This window comes from Erpetoichthys calabaricus, chromosome 4 (genome assembly GCF_900747795.2).
Source record: "Erpetoichthys calabaricus chromosome 4, fErpCal1.3, whole genome shotgun sequence".
Taxonomy (NCBI): domain Eukaryota; kingdom Metazoa; phylum Chordata; class Cladistia; order Polypteriformes; family Polypteridae; genus Erpetoichthys; species Erpetoichthys calabaricus.
Window position 1 is genome coordinate 87,156,047 of NC_041397.2, and position 26,274 is coordinate 87,182,320.

At 39.6% G+C, this 26,274-nt stretch overlaps 1 protein-coding gene across 1 annotated transcript in view; it reads left to right on the forward strand.

The window, feature by feature from the left end:
* Window positions 1–26,274, forward strand: part of klf12b (Kruppel-like factor 12b) — a 312,355-nt gene that overhangs the window by 226,071 nt on the left and 60,010 nt on the right. The window contains exon 4 of the mRNA XM_028799610.2: window positions 20,501–20,636. Within this exon, the coding sequence (XP_028655443.1) occupies window positions 20,501–20,636 (136 nt within the window). The remainder of the gene's footprint in view (window positions 1–20,500; window positions 20,637–26,274) is intronic.

Consider the following 26,274-nt stretch of genomic DNA (forward strand, 5'->3'; position numbering starts at 1 on the left):
CTTTAAACCATGAATACCTGGGCTATCTTAAGTTCACACTGTGTTGATTCCTTGTGTAATTTCAAGCTTCTGCTTTGGAAACATTATCATCTGTTAGTTTGCTACATGCAACTTCAGTTAACCCTTATTTTAACAGTGGTTAACTATACCACTGTAAAAATAAGAGGAGAGACAACATAAGAAAAGTTTAGGTCCTAAAGGGAGAACTCCATTTAATTACTGTTAAAAATGAGGAAAAACTGCTCTGTTTCAAAGGCTTAGGTATGTCTCATAGAGCCTGGGTCCATAGACTGACATTTACTTCCTGGAATTTCTGGAATTTAGGTCCTTTTGTCTAAAAAGGAGGAAGTAATCAGAATAACATTCTTCTTCTTTTTCTCCTTATGCCTTTCTACTCAAGGGTGGAAATGGAAATTGCATCAAAGATGCAACAAAGTTGTCATTCTTAACAAATTGTCATTGTAATATCTAAGTATGCTAAACTTGATGATCTAAAAGCAAATTGGTTATGAACTTGAAGAATAATCAGGCTAGAATATGCATTTGCACCAGAACTTTTTTGCAGGTACTTTATGAAGTAAAACGTCAGTGGACCTCAAAAGTGAGTGTAAATGGCTGAATAAACTATTTACTTGATATTTACACTCCAGTGGCATTTCTTTGTTTAAGCATTAAGTTTCTGTTTATATTTATATTTGTCATTGACATACGGTATTTGGTGTATCAGTTAATAAAAATATGTAAATTTTTGTTTTAATTGTTGGCAACAAGTGGAAGCAATGATTAGTACTGTGCAGATCTAATGTTTTAGGTTGAAATCCCACATCTGGTTGCTGTTTTTTTCCCAGATACTCCATTTTCTCCTCCCATATTCCAAAGATTGTGTGTATTCCATTATAAATTGTCCCCATATACTGACATCACATCCAGGGTATATTCTTGCCTTGTGCCCTTTGCTGCCCAGTGCAAGGCCCCCATGACCCATGTTGTATTAAATAGATTTGAAAATGTGATATTAATTGTCTATAAAGTCTTCTAGCATTTTGTCAATAAATTGGTACAGAACTATTTTAACTAGTTCACTATAAGGTAATTGCAGTTTTATTTAACATTAGATAATTATGTATAAAGTTTATATAATGTAAGCTGTCATATTATTATAGCTAGAACTCTGTCATTTTTACCCTTTTCAGGAAACAGCTTTTTTCCTACATTCATAATTATTACTCATACTGTGTGTATTTACAGAAACATCTGTTGCTTCACCAGCTTGTTTACTACAGTGAGTCCACCTGACAAATGACATCTGTTCATACAGTGTTTAAAGTTTCATATGGGAGTGTGAGGAAATGCAGAAAACCTCATATTTAGAAAGTACTCTATGCAAAAGGAATGAGGATAATAGTCGCTTGTAAATCTGTTCTTAGAAGGAAACAGAGCACAAAATAAGTCATACGTTCATGTCTGAGTGCAGGGGTGTCAAATTCAGATTCTATGTATTAGCCTAAGTAACCAATTACTAACTGAGTTTACTTGATTGCTTGTTGTATTGATTTTAGTTGACTTGGTATTTAGTAGTAACAATTATTATTATTTAATTTGTTCTGTCTGCTCAATGCACTTTACATAGACAGAGGGGAACTACTTCCATCCATCCATCCATCCATTGTCTCCCGCTTATCCGAGGTCGGGTCGCGGGGGCAGCAGCTTGAGCAGAGATGCCCAGACTTCCCTCTCCCCGGCCACTTCTTCTAGCTCTTCCGGGAGAATCCCAAGGCGTTCCCAGGCCAGTCGAGAGACATAGTCCCTCCAACATGTCCTGGGTCTTCCCCGGGGCCTCCTCCCTGTTAGACGTGCCCGGAACACCTCACCAGGGAGGCGTCCAGGAGGCATCCTGATCAGATGCCCGAGCCACCTCATCTGACTCCTCTCGATGCGGAGGAGCAGCGGCTCTACTCTGAGCCCCTCCCGGATGACTGAGCTTCTCACCCTATCTTTAAGGGAAAGCCCAGACACCCTGCGGAGGAAACTCATTTCAGCCGCTTGTATTCGCAATCTCGTTCTTTTGGTCACTACCCATAGCTCATGACCATAGGTGAGGGTAGGAACATAGATCGACTGGTAAATTGAGAGCTTCGCCTTTTTCACCACGACAGACCGATGCAGCGCCCGCATTACTGCGGATGCCGCACCGATCCGCCTGTCGATCTCACGCTCCATTCTTCCCTCACTCGTGAACAAGACCCCGAGATACTTGAACTCCTCCACTTGGGGCAGGATCTCGCTACCAACCCTGAGAGGGCACTCCACCCTTTTCCGGCTGAGGACCATGGTCTCGGATTTGGAGGTGCTGATTCTCATCCCAGCCGCATCACACTCGGCTGCGAACCGATCCAGAGAGAGCTGAAGATCACGGCCTGATGAAGCAAACAGGACAACATCATCTGCAAAAAGCAGTGACCCAATCCTGAGCCCACCAAACCGGACCCCCTCAACGCCCTGGCTGCGCCTAGAAATTCTGTCCATAAAAGTTATGAACAGAATCGGTGACAAAGGGCAGCCCTGGCGGAGTCCAACTCTCACTGGAAACGGGTTCGACTTACTGCCGGCAATGCGGACCAAGCTCTGACACCGATCGTACAGGGACCGAACAGCCCTTATCAGGGGGGCCGGTACCCCATACTCTCGGAGTACCCCCCACAGGATTCCCCGAGGGACACGGTCGAATGTCTTTTCCAAGTCCACTAAACACATGTAGATTGGTTGGGCAAACTCCCATGCACCCTCCAGGACCCTGCTAAGGGTATAGAGCTGGTCCACTGTTCCGCGACCAGGACGAAAACCACACTGTTCCTCCTGAATCCGAGGCTCGACTATCCGACGGACCCTCCTCTCCAGGACCCCTGAATAGACTTTTCCAGGGAGGCTGAGGAGTGTGATCCCTCTGTAGTTGGAACACACCCTCCGATCCCCCTTCTTAAAGAGGGGGACTACCACCCCGGTCTGCCAATCCAGAGGCACTGTCCCTGATGTCCATGCGATGTTGCAGAGGCGTGTCAACCAAGACAGTCCTACAACATCCAGAGCCTTGAGGAACTCCGGGCGTATCTCATCCACCCCCGGGGCCCTGCCACCAAGGAGTTTTTTGGCCACCTCGGTGACCTCAGTCCCAGAGATGGGGGAGCCCACCTCTGAGTCCCAAGGCTCTGCTTCCTCATTGGAGGGCATGTTAATGGGATTGAGGAGGTCTTCGAAGTACTCCCCCCACCGACCCACAACGTCTCGAGTCGAGGTCAGCAGCGCACCATCCCCGCCATATACAGTGTTGACACTGCACTGCTTCCCCTTCCTGAGACGCCGGATGCTGGACCAGAATCTCCTCGAAGCTGTCCGAAAGTCGTTCTCCATGGCCTCCCCAAACTCCTCCCACGCCCGAGTTTTTGCCTCAGCAACCACCAAAGCCGCATTCCGCTTGGCCTGCCGGTACCTATCAGCTGCCTCCAGGGTCCCACAGGACAAAAGGGTCCTGTAGGACTCCTTCTTCAGCTTGACGGCATCCTTCACCGCCGGTGTCCACCAACGGGTTCGGGGATTGCCGCCACGACAGGCACCGACCACCTTACGGCCACAGCTCCGGTCAGCTGCCTCAACAATAGAGGCACGGAACATGGCCCATTCGGACTCAATGTCCCCCACCTCCCTCGGGATGTGGTCGAAGTTCTGCCGGAGGTGGGAGTTGAAGCTACTTCTGACAGGGGGCTCTGCCAGACGTTCCCAGCAGACCCTCACAACACGTTTGGGCCTACCACGCCTGACCGGCATCCTCCCCCACCATTGAAGCCAACTCACCACCAGGTGGTGATCAGTTGACAGCTCCGCCCCTCTCTTCACCCGAGTGTCCAAGACATGTGGTCGCAAGTCCGACGACACGACCACAAAGTCGATCATCGAACTGAGGCCTAGGGTGTCCTGGTGCCAAGTGCACATATGAACACCCCTATGCTTGAACATGGTGTTCGTTATGGACAATCCGTGACGAGCACAGAAGTCCAATAACAAAACACTGCTCGGGTTCAGATCGGGGGGGCCATTCCTCCCAATCATGCCCTTCCAGGTCTCACTGTCATTGCCCACGTGAGCATTGAAGTCTCCCAGCAGAACGAGGGAGTCCCCAGAAGGTATGCCCTCTAGCACCCCCTCCAGGGACTCCAAGAAGGGTGGGTACTCTGAACTGCTGTTCGGTGCATACGCACAAACAACAGTTAGGACCCGTCCCCCCACCCGAAGGCGAAGGGAGGCTACCCTCTTGTCCACCGGGGTAAACCCCAATGTACAGGCTCCAAGTCGGGAGGCAATAAGTATACCCACACCCGCTCGGCAACTCCAGAGTGGTACAGAGTCCAGCCCCTCTCAAGGAGATTGGTTCCAGAGTCCAAGCTGTGCGTCGAGGTGAGCCCGACTATATCTAGCCGGAACCTCTCAACTTCGCGCACTAGCTCAGGCTCCTTCCCCTTCAGAGAGGTGACATTCCACGTCCCAAGAGCCAGCTTCTGTAGCCGAGGATCGGACCGCCAAGGTTCCCGCCTTCGGCCACCACCCAACTCACACTGCACCCGACCTCCTTGGCCCCTCCCATAGGTGGTGAGCCCATGGGAAGGGGGACCCATGTTGCTTCTTCGGGCTGTGCCCGGCCGAGCCCCATGGGTGCAGGCCCGGCCACCAGGCGCTCGCCATCGAGCCCCACCTCCAGGCCTGGCTCCAGAGTGGGGCCCCGGTGACCCGCGTCCGGGCAAGGGAAAACGCCGTCCAAAATTGTTTTTCATCATAGGAGGTTTTGTTTAACCGCTCTTTGTCTCATCCCTCACCTAGGACCAGTTTGCCTTGGGTGGCCCTACCAGGGGCATAAAGCCCCGGACAACAGGGCTCCTAGGATCATTGGGACACGCAAACCCCTCCACCACGATAAGGTGGCGGTTAAAGGAGGGGAACTACTTCAACAGCGACCAATGTGTACCACCCTCCTGTATGATGCAAATGCAGCCATTATTGCACCATTACGCTCACCAAATATTAGCTATTAGGTGGTGAAGAAGTGAGAGAGAGCCCAATTGAGACATCAGATGATTAAGGGGCCAGAATGAATGGGACTGTGATAGGCAATTTAGCCAGGACATTGGGATAAACCCAATTTTTTTCTAATGAAAGGGAATCTTTAATGACTACACAGAGTCAGAACCTCAGTTTTACATCTCATCCAAAGGACAGCACCATATTTACAGCACAGTGTCCTCTTCACTTCACTTGGGCATTGAGGTCTACACACAGACCACAGGGTAAGCACCCCCTGCTGGCTTCACCAACACCTCATCCAGCAGCAACCCAAACTTTTCCTGGATGGTCTACCATTCAAGTACTGGCCAGGCCCAAACATGCTTAGCTTCAGGTGGATGACCTATTCTGAAGTGCATGTGGCATGGCTACTGACTTTTAAGACTCCAACCCCTTAGTTGTATGTTTTCCTTTACCCATCATCCAAACAATAGTGATATGCATGCCACCTAGCAGATGACACTCTAGTTGATCTCTTTGCACCTGTATGTGCATCACAATTTGTGTTAAGTACTTTGAAAAGATATAGTCCTGAGAAGTGCTGATCTGCTGTGGTTCACAAAACATTTGGATAGTGCTTTTAGGAAAAAAAGCAACTGTTATTGGAAATGGGTGGTAGCAGAAGAAGAGCACTAACAAGTCATTGAAATAAATCAAGGATGAAGAATCTGGTTGGAGTGAAAGTGGTAGCCCTGCAGGTATTGATTTTGAGATCTCTGTTATCTGGTCATCTGTTAACTAATTATGTGAATATGGCCCTGTGTCAGTGAGTCAGTGAGCGTAGGTGTTTGTGAGATTGCCTGGCAAAGGACTAATACCTTCGGCTGGTTTCTGCCTTTTGCTTGATTCTGCATGGAAACCCTCTGGCACACTGCAGTGGTGTATTTTAATAATTAATTTGTGAAGTGAATGAATAATTGACTATTGCCTAGGTTCAGAACAATCCCAATATCATGGGTGGAATGGAGTTTCAAAGAGGCCATGGTCCATTCAACTAGCATTACAACCCCAACCCCATCCCGACCACCCCAAACCCCACAAATTTAGACAAAATGATCTTATAATAATTTTCCTTCTTTAATTGTTCCCTATAGCTGCACTTTGTCAATGGTCTTATAACTACACTATTAGCCGCTAATTCAAACCAAAAGCAGCACACCAATATTGTGTAAGTATTCATCAGTCTATCTTCTCAGCACCTTCAGCTCATTTCTGTATTTAAAACACTATGAGCAAGCATAAAAACTTTTGTAGTTTTCCAACAGTCTTTTGCAGTAATTTCTCCACTTTTGTCAGTTTTTTAATAATGTGCATTACTGGTGATTTTATTTTTTTATAGATGTGTAGTATTTTTTTAGTAAAGATATTAAGTTTCCTAGTTACAACAGTTGTGAACATTGCATGCATAGCAATTTTATCTTGTATTAAGATTTATAAATACTATCCAGGGTGGCACAGTGGTAGCACTGCTGCCTCACAGTAAGGAGACCTGGGTTCACTTCCCGGGTCTTCCCTGCGTGGAGTTTGCAAGTTCTCCCCATGTCTCTGTGGGTTTCCTCCGGGTACTCCGGTTTCCTCCCACAGTCCAAAGACATGCAGGTTAGGTGCATTGGCAATTCTAAATTGTCCCTAGTGTGTGTGTGTGTGTGTGTATGTGTATCCTACAGTGGGCTGGTACCCTGCCCGGGATTTGTTCCTTGTCTTGCGCCCTGTGTTGGCTGGGATTGGCTCCAGCAGACCCCCGTGACCTAGTAGGTAGAATATAGTGGGTTGGATAATGGATGGATGGATGAATACTATCCAGAACATCAGTTAAGCCATTAACAATGGTACATGTTGGAGGAAGTCAAAGATACAATCATAACATGTTTTGTTTCAGCAGAGATTATTAATAGGGTAATTAAATATTAATTAATTAAATAAACAATCAGATTTTTTTAGCATTAAGTATTAAAGGTTAATCCACTGTATACTGTACTGAAAGTGAAAGTAAGGTTTCACTTGGGTAGATACAAATGCAAATTTCAACTGAGATATTTCTGTCCCCTTACGATTTCAGTTGCCCCTCCTACATATTTTCACTGGTGCCAACCTTAGTTCAGAACATGATGACCTTTGGAAAAGATTACTATATCAGAGGAAATGTATCAGTGATTTTTGCTCTGTGTGTTTTTTGGAATATTTCCACAATATTAAATGTTGTTATTTAGGACTAAATATTTTTTAATTTGTTTTGCATGTTAAAAAATGTTTCAGAAATGTTTTAATGAAGTTAGTAAACTTAATAAAATAAAGTGCAGCAAATGTGTGGGCCTTTGCCAAAGGTTTTACAAGCATTTCTTAAAAAAATCTGAATAATCATACATATATGTGAAATCAACTATACTTTTATTGGGAATACTAGGTTGTCAGAGCTAAATGCCTTCTCCTTGAAAAAGTGATGATTTTTAATTCAGCTTTCATACATATAATTAAAAACAGTAATGGAGTGAATTAGCGCTGTCATCTTCATCTTAAAAGTAATGAAAATGAAACTCTGTGTTTAACAAGATATATTAGCTGTTTAGTGATATACTTTGACAATTTGTTACTTTTATTTTAATATGATGACTGATGCCCTGTCCACATGATTTTCCTGCCCTGTGCCCTATGATTGCTAGGATAGGCTCCAGCTCCCTTAGACTTTGCCTTGGAAAGGAGGTTTAGGATGGATGTATTATGCTCTGTTGTTTTATGAGGGACGTACAGCAGTCATGAAGCATTAAGGCTATGAAGAAAAATACTGAGATTCAGTTTGTGCCAAGCATTCATTCTGCATCAAGTATCTATCTATCTATCTATCTATCACAACATTGTAATGCTTCAGCTCCTCCCTGTCATATCCTATTGCTTAGATTTTTCAGGCCTGGCTTTTAGCTTTCTCTTAGGGCATCACCTAGGGATTCCATTGATTCAGAATAGCTTTAGGTTATTTCCTTTTCAAAGTCATTGCTAGTCATAGTTGGTATATGCCAGGTCACTGTGTAACATTAGTGTACTTCACATTTCACCATACAAATAGCATTTCCGTGAACAAAGTGCATTTAATAATAATACAGTAAACAAGTAATTTTATGTTAAATAAGTTCAAAAGCTTATAAGCTGCGCTTGGCCTCACAGACAATGAACAAGTTAGAAAATATATGAATGGCATCATAATATTCAGGTGCATTCAGGGATTCAGTTAACTGTCTTAAAGCATGGAGTATTTTTCAGTTCTTCAAAGAGTCAGTCAGTACATTTCTGTTTATTAAATATTTTTTCTATTAGTGAGTCATATTCAAAATAGTGATAACAGTATGTGTTAGTAAAGTACATAAAATACATGTCTGTTAACAGTACTTTAAAATACCATGTAGCTAGAAACACCTCAGATGGGCTTAAGCTGGCTGAAATAGCTGTCATAGATAGTAGAATCTTACCTTAAATTATGTCAATTATGTCAAAATTGCATAAATTGATGTGCTATTGTTGTTGGTAGTAGAGGATGTATGGCTAATTGTACACTCAAATTTTTTAAACCTAATATTTTTGAAAGAAGTACTCAATTTATAGTTGATGTCACTGTTGAAGTCTTAAGGTAAAATTGTTGGCTGCTTCAGACCATGATGGAGAGCAGATCTAGTGCTTTGCCTGTAAATTATAGTGTCTGAGAGACCGCAAGCTGGTGTAATAGTGGTTTGCGCAAGTTTTGCATTCACCTGCTTTCTCATTAAATTTTGCTGACTTATACAGCAGATCTGTTGTGCTATTAGGAGTGTCTGTCAGTAAATTAAAAGAGAAAAATATAAAAATTATATTTGATGGAAATTTGAAACAATAAACTCTGTAAATGAAATCACACAGAGTGTCCCTCTGTTTTAAGATAGATGAGTTTGAAAATCCACCAATACTTTTCAGTTGCAGATTTTCACATTCAAAACTTTAGAAAGCATGCTGTATTCAAGATGTCTCAATGAAAAGTGAACTTTCTCCACAAGTTTCCTTGAAGTGGGGTCCATTGGAATGCCAGTTGTTTCATGTGGGCAGACACACACATGAGGGTGACATTAGGTGCTTATGGCATTATATGTAAACATACCTAAAAATTGAACAAGTCTATCTAGCCAGACAGACAGAAAGATAAGTAATCATCGTGCCTTTAGTCTCCAGTTGCTATATTGAATTGGTATAAACAGTAACAAGAAAACCCTATTAATCAGTCTTTGACAAGCCTATTGAGAGCTTCAGGTGTTCAGAGAGTGGTACTGTAAGACACAGGGGTCTAGTAAATACCATGCAGAACCAAGGTTCCAAATTCATTGATACAAAGTGTCAATGGTTAACCATATTATATAGAGCAATATATCTTACTGAAACTGAATAAAACTGAGCAGTTTCTTTAAAATGATCTCTGTGTAAGCCAGACTACTGAGACTAGTTATCTGTATGGTTGCTGCTCGAAAGGAATATGGAGATTTGATGGTGATTTGGATGTTCTAGATTAATTGAAAGTAATACTAAAAGGAAAAAATGGATGACAGTTCTTGGCAGGAAAAAAATAGCATATGAGCCTTTTGAGGTTTACATAGGAAATATCTATGTAAAGAGTAGAAGTGAAAGAGACATATGGAAAACAGTTAAGGGAGGGGTACTAAAGAACATGCAGGTGGATGAAGTCCACAGTACTACTGATGGGTCCATGGTTACAGAGCAGGTTTTAAAGCTCAGTCTATTACGTAACAGAAAATAGATTGAAAACCTAGTAGATGGTTAGTTGGCGAACACAGCATGGCTCAGATAAATTGATAATAATAAGAGGGAGCTGTTATTCCAGAGACTCTTAATTGGTGGCTAAAATAAATTGATAGTAATAAGAGGGCACTGTTATTCTGGAGACTCTTGACCAATAAGGGGAACTGTATGGCAATATAGCAAGAGGTCAAATTTAGGGATGGGTTTAAAAAAATCTCTAAGGGCAACTTGCTTTTCTAGCAAAGATCTATAATAATAATTTGTTTGTGGTGTGATTCTACATACTGTAATTCCCTGCATTCTATCAGTAAGTCAGTAGACACAACTAGTACAGTAAATATGTACTGCATATAATCAAAATCTTGTCCTTTCATAAAATAGTTATGTTAATGGTATGAGCAGACAGAATTTGCCTCTTACATGTGTAAGTTTTTTTTTTTTTTGACATGTACAGCATATGAGTCACTGTTCAGACTTTCTTGATAGATCCAGCATCCTTGGTGTGATTCCTGTACCCGGTCATTGTCCGAGTAAAGTTTGCAAATACTGTCTTTGTCTGTGTAGATTTTCCTTCCATATCCCCAAAGATGACCAGATTAGGTTATTTGGTATTTCCACATTGAGATCCGTTCTTTTCTTTTTTTGTCTCTTCCCCTCCGCAGTCGCGCTTCTCCTATTTATAATGGGGACGTGATACAGGTGCGGCAGTTAGCAGCTCCCGGCATCAATCATGGACATGGGCAATCTCACACCTCTGCACTGTAGTGTAGAAATGCCAAGCCCCAAACCATGCCCCCTCTTTAAGCTGTGAGTACAGTGATTATTTACGTAAAAGCTGGCCTTTTCTTCTAAGCCGCAGACCCGCTGTATCACACAGAGGTAAAGTGAGCAAAATGCTGTGTAGATAATACTTTATTTATTCCATGGAAAAACTTAGCTTTTATGGAATCTAGCAAAATTTAGATAAGAGAACAGTCACATTGAGGCATTATAAAGGTGTATTTCCACCGGTATGAAGGGGCCCATCAGCAATTCTTGGCACACTTGTTGCAAATAATTTGTTGGCTAAAAGTGACAGTGTTTTATAGAGAGGAGGAGGTGCAGCATTGTTCATAATGGCCATCAGCTTTGTTTTCATTCTCTCCTCTGCTACTACCTCCATCAGGTCAAGAGTGTATCCCACAACTGAACCTGCTTTCTTAATTAGTTTGTTGATTTGGAGGGCCTCTCTTGAAGTTACTTGTCCAGCAGCTACAATGTTGTGGAACATGTAAAGTATGTCACTATCCACATTAAAGGAATGTAGTCTCCTAAGATAACTGAGTCTGTTCTTCCATTTCTAATGTAGTTCCTCTGTGTTACTATATTGGTCAAGCTTTTTACTTATGTAGACCACCAAGTATTTGTACAGTAGGAGTGTATCACTTCTGCATCCATTCCATGAATAGTGATGGGGCGAATAGACTCTTTGGTGCAGTGAATAATCAAATCCTTGGTTTTGTTGAGGTGAACTTGTAGACAGTTCTCTTTGCACCAAAAAAACAAGTTCTCCACCTGAGTCCTATACCCTATCATATTACCCTAGTAAATACAGCCCATTAGTGAAGAATCATCTAAAAATGTTTGCAAGTGACATGACCTGGTGTTACATTTTTAGCCAGAGTTGTACAGCTTGAACAGAAAAGCTGATTGATCAGTTTTTTTTTTTGGTGCTCCAGTGCTGCTTACATCCACATCAGAGACAAGGTCCTTGAGCCTCACAAACTGCAGTCTGCCTAACATATTTTTTCCTGGACACCACAGGCTTGTTACCCCCTTATATCCCTGAGCTAATCCCTTAACAGCCTTGGCTGAATGGTACTAAAGGCAGTGAAGAAATAAAAAATGTGGTCCTCACAGTGGTTCCGGCTTTGTCCAGATTGGAATAAACTTCATGGAGCAAATAGATAATTGCATCATGAACTCCAGTCGTTGCCTGAAACGCAAACTGCAATGGATCCTTGCAGTTTTTGAGAAGTGGACTCCGATAGTTCAAGACCAACCTCTTGATGGTCTTAATGAGCTGGGGCATAAGGGCCACTGGTCTATAGTCACTAGTAAAGAGGCTTATCTCTTCTTGGGGAAGTAGAACAATAGAGAATGTTTTCCACAGCAGCAGTACCTGTGATCTTCATGTATGAAATATTTCCAGTATTTTCAATTTATTCTTATTTTCATTAATCCATTTCCATTGTTTTTATATTATAATCTTTTCATTTTGAGTTCAGTTACCTGGTCAGTATAGTGTAAAGATAATAAGGTTTCCTTATTATTATTGTTGTTTTTTAAACATCACACTGTGTTTGCTGCAGACTAACCTAGAACAAGTAGTGCATAGTAATGCATGAGTTGATACGTGATACAGATTTTTGCTATCACAAATAATTTCTTAAATTCCTGATTTATCTGTCTTTAATAGTTTTAAAAATACAAGGAAATAAAGACAGGCTGTAGTATTAGATTTTAAATCTGTAATTCTGTCTACTTTTTTGTGCATAATCTTAAAAGTTGTGATTTTGATGTTGTTTTGAAGGTTGGAAAAATATACTTTTTTTTGTAGTATTTTTTAATTTTAATCATTCATCATTCTAACATGGTGTTAAATCATACATTTTTATTGAGTGAAGTGTGCTATTTGAAGAGGTCCAGTCCAGCTACATATAGATCACCTGTACCATGTGCAACTTTTTTTTTTTTTTGCTACAAGGGTTTTGTTTTTTTTAAGATTATGTCATTGATAATTAGAGACTCAGGTATGCAGTCTGGCCTCAAATCTAAATAAGCTTACAAGTCATGGAAACTGCTCTCCATACCTTTATTGTGTCAACTACAGCAATAGTCTGTCCATCAGAGAATCAAGCTATATGGCATGCAATATACTGTTACATCATATTAATCGAGTAATTGATCAGTAAATGTCAAGAAATATGATCTTGAAGTAAAAGAGAGAAAATTTCTAAACACGTCTTATATATGTTACAGTGCTAGTGTCAGAAATAACAAAGAAATATTTTTAAATATAAAAGCCCCATTCAAAAAGGCCAGATCACTGTATGGAGTATCCATGGGAAAGCATCTGTGACAGTCTGGATTGGCCCCACTGTCCCTTGTCATGTCCTTGAGCCTCTTCAATCCAAAACTGAGATGAACCTTGATTAGCCAAGCAAATGAGGACACACACATTTAACAAGGGCTTGGACAAAAAATGCTCAGTGCTTTTATTAAAACTAGAAGAAAAAGCAGTGTTTTATTAAAGTGCAACACGTGATGTTCAATAAATAAATAATCCAATAAAACCAAGATGAACATGAAGGTTAAAAAAATATAAACAAATAAAGCCAGTAAGACGAGGTTAAAATCCAGAGATAGTTCTTCCATTTAGATATGAGCCCCAGAGTATCCTTCAAAAGCCGACATCTCTTCTGCTTACCCTTCACGGGATCTTGCAGCAGAGGAGACGCCCAACCAACAGGTGTGGTCAACCCTAAATTCCTGGCTCTGGTCCCCATTGGCAGTCCTTCAGCATCCATGGGGTACTGTGCCAAGCTTTGGCGTCTGTGGGGGACACCACATAACAAGGCCGTACCTACTCCCCCAGCATCACTCAATAGGAGTGGCCCTTCTTCAGCCTTGGACACCTCTCCCTGAGGCTTGCCCCGACCACCTTTCTCCCTGCCGTGGCCTGATCAGGTGCAGACATGACCCTCCTCCCACTCTGTGTGAAGGTGGCATCTGACTGATCCACCCATATTTGTACGTTAGTGTGCAATCAGCAAAGCACTTCAGTCAACCCCCGGAACAGCATCATCATGTGCATACCTGCACCCGTTCTAAGGTTGCACACTCTTAGGACGTGATTATTTATTTAAAACCTGCACAGACCACTTATAACAACATCAGATGTTAGAAAACATCAGTCAAATACAAAATTGGAAGCCATAGTTTATACTTCAATTAGCAAAGTATAAATGTCCTAAAACAATTCCTAGAAGGAAACCAAAAAACTTGTAACCCATTATCCTTTCATGAAAATGTTCAGCTAACATATTAATCATAAAATAATTATCATTAAATAATCATTGAGCCCCTTTTGAAAGTGCTTAAACAAGAGTCACATATGAAGTATAAAGGCAGGTCTTACTTTGGAATCAGATGGTAAAAAAGGCTGAATCTGTTATCTATGTTTAAGCCATATCCCATAATTAGAAGATATCACTTAACCAAAGGCTGAAGTGATGCCCAGAAGACCTAGGAAAAATAATCAATTTCATGTTAGATGCAAGAGTCATAATTATACTAATAAACTAAACACACAAAAATGCACCATGCAATAATGTCTAAAGAGTCACTGCAGCAGCTATAGTCCATGTCTTGATAAGTCCAGGCTTAATTTGCAACCAGATCACTACTAAGCAAGCGTATCTGATAAAAGTGGTCATTCAGGACATATTTTTTTTTAATGTTCTATATTTTTTTATTACTTTAAAACACATTGACTGCCACAATGATGATAAGTAAATTTGTTCCAGGTGATATTGTAAAAATAGGGTGTTATTTTAATATATTAATTAAATGCAATTTGTAAATGAGCAAAACTCACAATAACAATGTATGTTCTCTAAAAAGTTGAGTTAATTCATACATGGCATATAGCATAGAAAATTCACCCAACTTGTAGCATGACAGTCAACATGTTAATATGCTTGAATCCATTTAAAAGAAATGAATTACTAATGTCCACCATTAAGATTTTAATTATTACTATATTTGTAATTCATAATATTTGTTACAGTATTTGTTGACTCATATTTCACCTGGTTGATATAGTTTAGCACTTAAGTATTTGTTGTCTTTTACAGTGCCCTAAATTTATTTAAAGTAGTTAAGAAATGGTGAATTTGTGAATTTCCCCTTGGGATTAATAAAGTATCTATCTATCTATCTATCTATCTATCTATCTATCTATCTATCTATCTATCTATCTATCTATCTATCTATCTATCTATCTATCTATCTATCTATCTATCTATTTATCTATCTATCTATCTATCTATCTGAATATATAATTTGTTGTTACCATGTACCATAACAAAGTACTTAACAGAGAAAATAAGGACACAATATATCAATGTTTTTTGAATGCTCTAATAGCAGCAGATGTTGTTGGTAAAATAATAAATTATTTGGAATTATTATTATGTGAGTCTTTAGTCATTAGCATAATTAAACACCCTTTGTCATTAGTTAATAAATGAAGATTTTAGGATTGCAGCATTGGTATGTTTTGTACAGTATAGCTGAGGATTCTTATTTAATACACAGGCTATTTCTTTTGCATTCTATCCATGTATCACATGTATGGTTACATTGTTGTCCATAAAAATATGTTTTCATTTTGAAAAGTAGTACAGTTTTTACTGGATGCATTCAGTCCTTATGCTTAGATAACTAACTTTTTAAATATAATTTAATAATTGTGGACATAACACTCGCTTTCATTTGTTGATGTGATTCAACAAGTCGGAAGTGTTAGCAATACTAGTTATCAGACTCTGCAGTCCCGTTAAGAGCTATCTTGCAGAAATATATTTTATTATCTTTATAACATCTTTACCAAAAGGTATAAAAAAAAATACACACAGCATCCCAGCCCAGATACATGTGTTGTTCAAACATCAGGTATGCATGGTAAAGTTAACTCCACATGATGTATTCCAGTTACATCTGAGGAAGCCTGCATTTACTGTATTATTTAAAAAATAATGTAAGAATATGTTCCCTAATAAACTATGTACACCAGTGAGGTTCTCAGTCATTATACAGTATGTATGTTTTAACAGGCAAAGAAAACATTGTTCAGTTATTTAGGAGAAAAATGGATACTTAAAAACAGAAAGCAAAAAAATAGCTAAATGATTTTAAATAGTTTGAAGTGACTCTCAATCAGAGGCTCTAATAAATAGACAAACTGAACATAGTCAACAGAGATGTTTTTTTACTGAGTAAAAGACTGTGAAAGAAAAGAAATGAATTAATAGTTGCTGTTCTAAGATGTGATGCTTCCAGTGAGGATGGACTCCACTGTGCATCTGATTTTTTTTGTTTGGAGATAATAGTCACTCCAAGAAAATTAAAAGAGCTCCACCTATCCCCTCAAGTGTAGATGGCAATGTGGGCTACCTTCTAAGTCGATGGCAAGCTCCTTGGTGTTGCTGACATTAAGGGTAAGGGTTTTGTCCTGGCACCTCAGCCATTCTGTGCAGTCATTTTGCCTCTGCCAAACAGTATAGGACAATTGGCACTTGCACCAGTAGATTCAGAGACAGTTTCCATACGCTGATTAAAAGGTTATTGAACAGCCAATACTTGTAAATATATATTGTATATAATCATGAATATATCTGTTACATTCTGTGTACATTTTTTTTCTCTTTTATGTTTGTGTGTGTATTTGTGTGTCTTTGATGGAATTATACTATTAACACTGTTTTGAGTAGGCATGCAAGTAACAGTTTTATTGGACTATGCGCTCTTGAAAATAAACTTGAACTTTTACTTTTTTTGTGTTACACAAAAAAGTTCCATAGGCTGAACATATACTGTATTATAATTGTATTATGTTTCTTTAGAATTATTGAAGTTTTATAAATATCTCTCCATTTTTAATTTGCACTTTATTAGAAAATAAAAATTTACATGTTATATTATAAATGCATTTTTTATTCTGTTTTGTTGCAAACAGTGTCCACTGTATCCTTACTTTCTGTGTTGCCCAGTATGTGAAGTTTCTCCATCAATTAAAAAGACCGTGTTATAGGAAAAAACACAGCCTTTCTTTATTTTCCTGTTTAATAAAGTTTCTGAGTTTTATGACAACTTGCCTTAGACTTATATCAGATGAATTATTGTCTAACAGTATGTAAGATAATATTCAAAGAGCCTGTAAAATCACATCACAGAGCTCAGTGTGCTTGGACTAAACAATTGGGAATGAAGAGTATAGTATAAATTATGTTAACATGTGAGAAGCTGTTTATACTTTTTTAGTAAATTCTGGTATTATTGTATACTCAGAGAAATATTTGCACTTAAAAATGTTGATCTTACTCAAGAATTTATATGTATTTTCAAAGCTTTTAAAACCAAACATAAACTGATAATGAACATTAACTGCTAAATAAACAGTATCAGCTGATTTCAGTATTTCAATAGCTTTCTTAAATGTATAGCATAACACAAATATTTGAATGTAGGAGGAAAAGTGACTCTTCAAACAAGTTAAATCAAGCAAACTTGTGGAAATGTAGAAAATAACTATTAGAAAATCATCTACCAATCTTCAAACCTGTTTATTCCAAATCAGATATACAGTGATCCCTCGCTATATCGCGCTTTGCCTTTCGTGGCTTCACTCCATCGCGGATTTTATATGTAAGCATATTTTGCTATTTTGCTAGTGTATATATATATATATATATATATATATATATATATATATATGTGATCCCTCGCTATATCGCGCTTCGCCTTTCGCGGCTTCACTCTATCGCGGATTTTATATGTAAGCATATTTAAATATATATCGCAGATTTTTTGTTGGTTCGCGGATTTCTGAGGACAATGGGTCTTTTAATTTCTGGTACATGCTTCCTCAGTTGGTTTGCCCAGTTGATTTCATACAAGGGACGCTATTGGCAGATGGCTGAGAAGCTACCCAACTTACTTTCTCTCTCTCTCTCTCTTGCGCTGACTTTCTCTGATCCTGACGTAGGGGGTGTGAGCAGGGGGGCTGTTCGCACACCTAGACGATACGGACGCTCGTCTAAAAATGCTGAAAGATTATCTTCACGTTGCTACCTTCTGTACAGCTGCTTCCTGAAGCGACATGCTGCACGGTGCTTTGCATACTTAAAAGCTGAAAGGGCACGTATTGATTTTTGACTTTGTTTTTCTCTGTCTCTCTCTCTCTCTCTCTCTCCCTGCTCCTGACAGAGGGGGTGTGAGCTGCCGCCTTCAACAGCTTTGTACCGGCGGTGCTTCGCATACTTAAAAGCCAAACAGCCCAATTGATTTGTTTGCTTTCCTCTCTGTTTCCTTTGAAGAGGAAGATATGTTTGCATTCTTTTAATTGTGAGACAGAATTGTCATCTCTGTCTTGTCATGGAGCACAGTTTAAACTTTTGAAAAAGAGACAAATGTTTGTTTGCAGTGTTTGAATAACGTTCCTGTCTCTCTACAACCTCCTGTGTTTCTGCGCAAATCTGTGACCCAAGCATGACAATATAAAAATAACCTTATAAACATATGGTTTCTACTTCGCGGATTTTCTTATTTCGCGGGTGGCTCTGGAACGCAACCCCCGCGATGGAGGAGGGATTACTGTACACAAATTAGTTAATACTATCCCCAATGAGTACACAGTTAAAAATACCCACTCATATCTTGATATTTAAGCCAAGTAAGAACATTTCCAAATAGTGTCAATAAAAAATAACACAGGCAAATTAGTAACGATCTGCATCTAATATCAATAATAGCTGAAAAACTGTAGCACAATTAGCTTTCATGCTAAAAATTGCTACTTGGAAGCTTTTTGTTCACTTGTTCAACTATCATTTTATAAAGATGTCACATTATGTTTTGATTATGAACTTCTAATATTGTGGGGTGTGTGTGTATGTGTATATAAATATATATTTATGAACACCTTTTACTGTGTGTACATCAAGAATACCCTTTTACATAACTTAACAGCTTCACAACCACATTAAGTAACTTAAAAATTCCATTTATATGGTGTGCGTTATAGCCAGATTCATAATTGTTCACTTTTTGCTCACAATCAAAATGTGCCCTCTTAATAAAAAGTGCAGCAGAAATCCATAAAAATGTAAAAAATTATGTGATTTAAGCCATCAACAAATTTATTTGCCTTTAGAAACATTCTTGTAAAGTCTGGAAATGTCTTAAATGCTTATTTTCTTCTAAATCCCCTTCAGGTAATGCATAACTGTTGAGGGAGTCCTTGTTTACATTTACTGTTTGGAAATGTGCCAGAACACTTTTAATTAGATTTTAGTTGGCACACTGACCATGACATCAGGGTGTGCTTAAATGCTACATTTTGCTTTGTACATCTTGCCATATTTTGCTTTAAATCTGTTTTAAAATTTACCTTCTCTGACATTGACAAGTACACTTGAACTGACTATGTTTATAATAATTTATGTTTAAGGGAATAGATGTCACTTATAAGTGAATTTGACAGACACTATCATGTTATGATTTTTATATATTAAACCACATGGGGTACTGTGCCAAGCTTTGACGTCTGTGGGGGACACCACATAACAAGGCCATACCTACTCCCCCAGCATCACAGTCCTCCTTTCATTTTAGCAACTTTAACACACAGTCCTTGAATTTTAGCTGGTGCATGTAACATATTTAAAGCATACTTAACACAAAATTCCAAATTTCAGTCCTTTTTTTAACCTTGAGAAGCGACCATACCATAAGACTCCAGTCCTTTGTCCATTTAGCTATTTTTCCTCCATTTTTCTGTGCACATATACTTTAAAATGTTTAGAGTCTCAAGATGAATTTTCTCAGTAGAATGAAAAACTGTCCATACAGGCTATTCATTCCCTAAAAAACAACGTAGGCAGTGTCAGGTCTACTTCAGGGTTCATTTAGAAAATAGAAATTAAATAATTGGATTGAAATGCAAAGAATGCAAAATGAAAGAAAAAAACATTTTCAGTGAACAAGTCCTTTAAATGTTGTATTAGTGGTTACAGCCGCAGCCTTGCATCTCCAGGGGTAATAGTTTGTTTCTGTGTGTTCTTTTCATATCTGTTTGGATCTTCCTTGGTTACCCAAGTTTCCTTCCATATCACATTAAGGTGTCTGCTAGGGTTTATTTGCAACCATATAATGCACTGATGTGGATTTGTGCTCAGCGATGAACTAGCTCCCTATTCAGGTTTGGTTCCTGCCTTACAGGCTCCTGGTCACCCAAACTCAACAACTAGATTATACTGGTTTATAAATAGTAATTTAAATGATTCATAATTATTGTCTACCTATTCAGTTTTCATAGTCCACTTTTTCATTTCTAGGTTGCAAGCTAGGAATACAAACCTGAATGGGACAGCAGTACATCACAGAGCAAAATCCCAAACTCAGTTAATTTCCTTAGTTTTAACCTCTAAGACAGCTACAGTTGTTCAAACTGGTTGATATTTTGAAAATATTTGAATTCCTAATAAAGCATGTAACCATTCAATTCAATTCAAGTCAGAATTACTGTTTATCCAAACTAGTTGGAAGGAGTATAAAGGATTTTTGGCTTATCCTCCCCAAAACCTGTATCATTTCAACCCAGGCATAGAGCATAGTGCTTGTGTTAACTTAGGAGTGAGTAACTGGGTAATTAGATGCTTAAAACATTTTTTAAAAATTACATTTTATATCTTGTGAACTACCCCTAAGTACAAAAAGGTATGAAAATCTTATGTTCCAGAGATATATTTTATTTTCTCATCTTATCTGTGGTTACTTTGTTCTTTTGCTGCAGCACAAATAGAATCTAATGACTTGTCTCCAAGACAAATCAAAAGTGACAGCGATGATGACGACCTACCAAACGTGACCTTGGACAGTGTTAACGAAACTGGATCTACCGCACTTTCTATAGCAAGAGCTGTACAAGAGTAAGTCCGCCTTTTTCTCTGTTTTATTTTTTTTTAAGTGCAATTGAAACCTAACATTTTGCTTATGTTTTTAATTACCACCTCTGTAAAATAATTTGTACTGTATATCAAAGTTAAATACACATTTGCATGAGAGCTTGGCTGATTCAGGGTGATACATACAGTATAAGAAAATGCACAAAGCATTACAGATGAAATGGATTAAGCCAATGATTAAGATCCAGACTGCTGAACTGGTGTTACCTTTTAGGCTTATTTTTAATTAGTCTTCCTGTCTTCTGTAACCTACTGACCTCTGTCCTTATGCAGTACCCAGTCTATGCTTCATGCTGTAGCTTCATGTCAAAAACAAAATAGTATATAATTACACTCCTGAAAAGAATGGCAGCGTCTGTAAATTGCTCCATTTCTAATATGGTCTGAACTCAATGCAAGCAAAATTATCAAACTACCTTTATGTACCCATATGACCATTATTATTATAATTTATTTACATTATTATATTTCAATTTAAGTGACTTACTTTAACAGTTGTATTCATATAATTAAAGTAAATGTTTTAAAAGGCACATTTTTTGCTTCTACTAAAATTTGCCATTCCCATTAATATTTGTTGGCCTATTAACATGCAGATGAACTGATCCCAGCAGACAAATATAAAACCTCTCGACAAAAAAATCTACAGTGCCTCAGGAGGTCGATTGCCACCCACTGATATGCCAAGTGCAGTGCATCTTTGAGGCACTGATTGGGAGCATAGGCTTGTTAAAATAAATTCCTCAGTACCAGCTCAAGGAAGTATGTAAATTCCTAGGAGGTGTCAGTTTTTCCAGATTTTCTTTATTTTTAGTGTGCCATTATATGAAATATAATATTTTTTGTTCTAAAATTGTCATGCAGATACCAATTTCAATAATTTATTCTTATTTAATATGTTTTCAGCACTGCACAGTCATTATATTTTTGGATGTGCCTAACCCATGACCATACCTTTTTCCTGTCATGGCAAAAAATTGGCTAGCAGATGTCAAAAGCCTTTCATGAATACTGTATTATTTCTGTAGTATAAACAGCCTTGGAGTGCTGAATGTTAGTTCTTTTAAGGATATCTTGAATTTGTTCACTATTGAGTCTAATTGTCCTTATATATTTAACTGCTGCTGTCATTGTGTTACTTTCCCTTTCATTTTTGGTTTTCTTTTTTGCCAGCTTTGTGTTATTATGTACTGCCTGCCATTTCCATTTTGTTCAAAGTTTATCCACAAATCCTGTTTTCAAATGAATGACTTCTGACCTCTAAATCATATAGTACTTGCTTTCAGTCATCAGGAAATGCAAAATATGCATTTTTTGTATTTATATTAATAATTGCAGATTAGAAGACATATATTTTACACGTTTGCCTCTGAATAGTACTCTTACAGTACCATTTGTTTTAAAAAAGAGAATTAAGCTATATTAAAATAAGGTTTATTTCATAAGTTATTTAATTGGTTTACATTTTTTCTCACTTTCTTTAAAACCTTAATAAACAATAGTAAATGTGCAGATTTTTTACTCCTAATTATTACTTTTGTGAAATACATTGACTTAACTAGGGCCTAGAGCAAAACATCATATTTTGTTTTTTTCAATGGCCAATTATGCTACTAGGGGAAGTTTTAGTACTCCATATATTGTAGTGTGTCACTTTTAAGGGAAATTATTATACTAGACTGATAAATAAGTCTTAAATTGTGAATTTAGATTAACAGCTCAGTCAAGACTTTTGACTAATTTATGAGTAAGTCACTTAACATTTTAGCACTCCAGTTGTAGAAATATGTATTAATCTGTATTTTATGGTTATTCTTCTTTGGGAGTGTGTTTAGTATGAACAGTGATAAATAATAGTTTTTTTTTAAATTTTTGCTAATGTAGTCCTATGTGAGTTTGTGCATGACCGATTTTGCTGTATATTATGCAATGATGTACAGTTAATTATCCACCTTTTTATCTTTCCTTGATAAAGTGAGTAATGCATTCACAAAACAGTTATTAATTTAAATCTAAATATTATACTTCTGCTGTTTATGAAGAAATGTGGAGAAGCACTTCAATATTTTTTTAATTAAGCACATCAGATATACTGTGAACAATACTAAAGCTGTATCAATCCGTTCTATATACCTGCTTATTCAAATACAGGACAGCAAATAAACACTTTCCTACCAATCTTTAGTACAAGTGAGGAAACAACACTAGATAGAACAACAGTCCATTGCAGGAAACCCTGCACACACTTCACCTCACTCATGCATGGCCACCAATTAATCTAACATGCAGTACATGTCTTTGAGATCTGAACAAAAAGCACATTACATGGAGAGAATGCACCAATCATCCACAACATTAAAACCACTGACAGGTGAAGTGAATAATATTGATTATCTTGTTGCAATGGCACCTGTCAAGGGGTGGGATTTATTAGGCAGCAAGTGGACAGTCAGTTCTTGAAGGGGATGTGTTGGAAGCAGGAAAAGTGGGCAAGCGTAAGGATCTGACCGACTTTGACATGGGCCAAATTGTGATGGCTAGATTGCTTGGTCAGAGCACCACCACAATGGCAGGTCTTGTAAGGTGTGTTCCTTGTATGCAGTGGTTAGTACCTACCAAAAATGGTCCAAGGAAGGGTCAAGAAGGTCATGGGTACCCAAGGCTCATTGATGCTTGTGGGGAGTGAAGGCTAGCCCATCTAGTCCAATACCACAAAAGAGCTAATATAGCAAAAATGCAGAAAAACTTGCTGGCCATGAGAGAAAGGTGACAGAACGCACAGTGTATCTCAGCTTGCGGTGTATGAGGCTGCTTGGCTGCAGACCGGACAGTGTACAGTAATCCCTCGCTACTTCGCGGTTCACTTTTCGCGGATTCACGACTTCGCGGGTTTTTAAATACAAGTGATTGCCCACCTATCGCGGAAGTTATGTTCCAGACCCATCAGCAACAGGAGAAAATCCGCGATATAGAAAGACATTTTAAATAAACATTTTTATAGTTTAAGTCTTAAAATACCCATCCCACATGCTTTAAACACATGTAAACTTATAAAACACACTTTGTTAACACATATGATATGTGGATGTCGGGCTAAGGATATGAGTAACATCTCACTATTATAAAACATTTTAACTTCACGCAAGACAAGACAGTGAGACAGGAAAATAGGTGCTGTACAGGCTTTTAAATTATTGACACGCAGAGCGACAAGCAGCACAAAGCCAGCACAAAGTCCACTTCTCCTTAGCGTTCATTCAGCTCCCCACCCCCTTGGCAATGCGAAGTGGCAGGAGCGTACTGCGCCTCCGGGGAGGGGGGTTTGAGCGAACGTGCATTCAGCCCTCACACACCCCCACTCCTCCTCCTCCTTCCGAACGCGCAGAGCGACAAGCAGGCATTTTGGCAGAAGCAGCACAAAGTCCATTTCTGCTCAGCGTGAGTTCAGCTGCCCCCCTTCACAAAGCAAGTGCAGACACATCGACGTCTGATCGCTGCGTGCAGTGTGCAGTGTTGGTCTGCGGTGTTTAAGAATGTAGAAAGTGTTTAAGAGCATAGCAAGTGTTTATAAAGTGTGGGAAAGGTTAACAAGAGAGTGAGAAAGGTTTATAAGAGTGTGGGAAGGGTTTATAAAGCAATAAAATATATATAAATAATAACATAAATATAGGTCGCTACTTCGCGTATTTTCACCTATCGCGGGGGGCTCTGGAACGTAACCCCCGCGATAGGTGAGGGATGACTTTTAGATCATGTGGACATCCGGGGCCACGTGTGTCATTTGCCTGGGGAAATGTTTGTGGCAGGATTCAATATAGGAAGTAGGGAAGTCGGTGGATGTAATGTGATTTCTTGGGAAAATTTTTCGGGGAAACCCTTGGTCTTAGCATTTATGTAGATGTTACTTTAACACATACAACCTACCTAAAGATTGTTGCAGACCACATACACCTGTTCATGGCAACAGTGTTCCCTGATGTCAGTAGCCTCTTTCTGGAGGTTAATGCATCTAGCCACACTGCAAAAATTGTTCAGGAAAGGTTTCTGAAACATGACAAAGAGTTAAAGGTGCTGACCTGGCCTCCAAATTCCCCAGATTTCAATCCAATTGAGCACCTGTGGGATGTGCTGGAATAACAAGTCCAATCCGTGTAGGCCCCACCTGGCAACTTACAGGGCTTAAAGGATCTGGTACCAGATACCACAGGACACCTTCAGAAGTCTTGTGGAGTCCATGTCTCGAAAGGTCTAGCTATTTTGGTAGCACAAAGGAAAACATACACAATATTAGGCAGGTAATTTTAATGTTGTGGCTGATGTATATGTAGCTAAGGAAGAATGTACAAACTTCCCACAGACAATTAAAAAAACAATGTTACTAGAGATGCCGTGGAGTGCTGAAAAGGCTATATTCATCCATCCATCCATCCATCCTCTTCCGCTTATCCGAGGTCGGGTCGCGGGGGCAGAAGCCTGAGCAGAGATACCCAGACTTCCCTCTCCCCGGCCACTTCTTCTAGCTATTCCGGGAGAATCCCGAGGCGTTCCCAGGCCAGCCGGGAGACATAGTCCTTCCAGCGTGTCCTGGGTCTTCCCCGGGGCCTCCTCCCAGTTGGACGTGCCTGGAACACCTCACCAGGAGGCATCCTGATCAGATGCCTGAGCCACCTCATCTGACTCCTCTCGATGCGGAGGAGCAGCGGCTCTACTCTGAGCCCCTCCCGGATGACTGAGCTTCTCACCCTATCTTTAATGGAGAGAACCGAACACCTCGAACCGCCACCTTATCGTGGTGGAGGGGTTTGCGTGTCCCAATGATCCTAGGAGCTCTGTTGTCCGGGGCTTTATGCCCCTGGTAGGGCCATCCAAGGCAAACTGGTCCTAGGTGAGGGATGAAACAAAGTGCGGTTCAACAGACCTCCTATGACGAATAAAAAATTTGGACGGTGTTTTCCCTCGCCCGGACGCGGGTCACCGGGGCCCCACTCTGGAGCCAGGCCTGGAGGTGGGGCTCGATGGCGAGCACCTGGTGGCCAGGCTTGCACCCATGGGGCTCAGCCGGGCACAGCCCGAAGAGGCAACGTGGGTCCCCCTTCCCATGGGCTCACCACCTATGGGAGGGGCCAAGGAGGTCGGGTGCAGTGTGAGTTGGGTGGTGGCCGAAGGTGGGGACCTTGGTGGTCCGATCCTCAGCTACAGAAGCTAGCTATATTCATATTAATTGAAAATATTCATAATGGGTTACAGTTGTGGCTTTTTATTAAAACCACAGGTTTAACCCATCATATGGCTATTTATAAATCCCTGCTTTAATGACAGTATGATATTTACACAACAAATGTATTTTCTGTTCTGCTTTCCATTATATTCTGTGTTACATTACCGCACTCACCGTCAGTCTGGGAGGCTTCTGTTATTTTCTTCCAAATACTCTTTGTAATTTCTGTCTGTTGGAATCATTGTGTATTGTTAGTCACATAAATGATTTAATTTTATTTTTTAGGAGTAAGGAAACACTGAAACTGATGGTGTATCGATAACGTACACAGTCAAAAATGTTTGAAAATAATATGAATACTGTATGTTGTTACAGACAAGGACA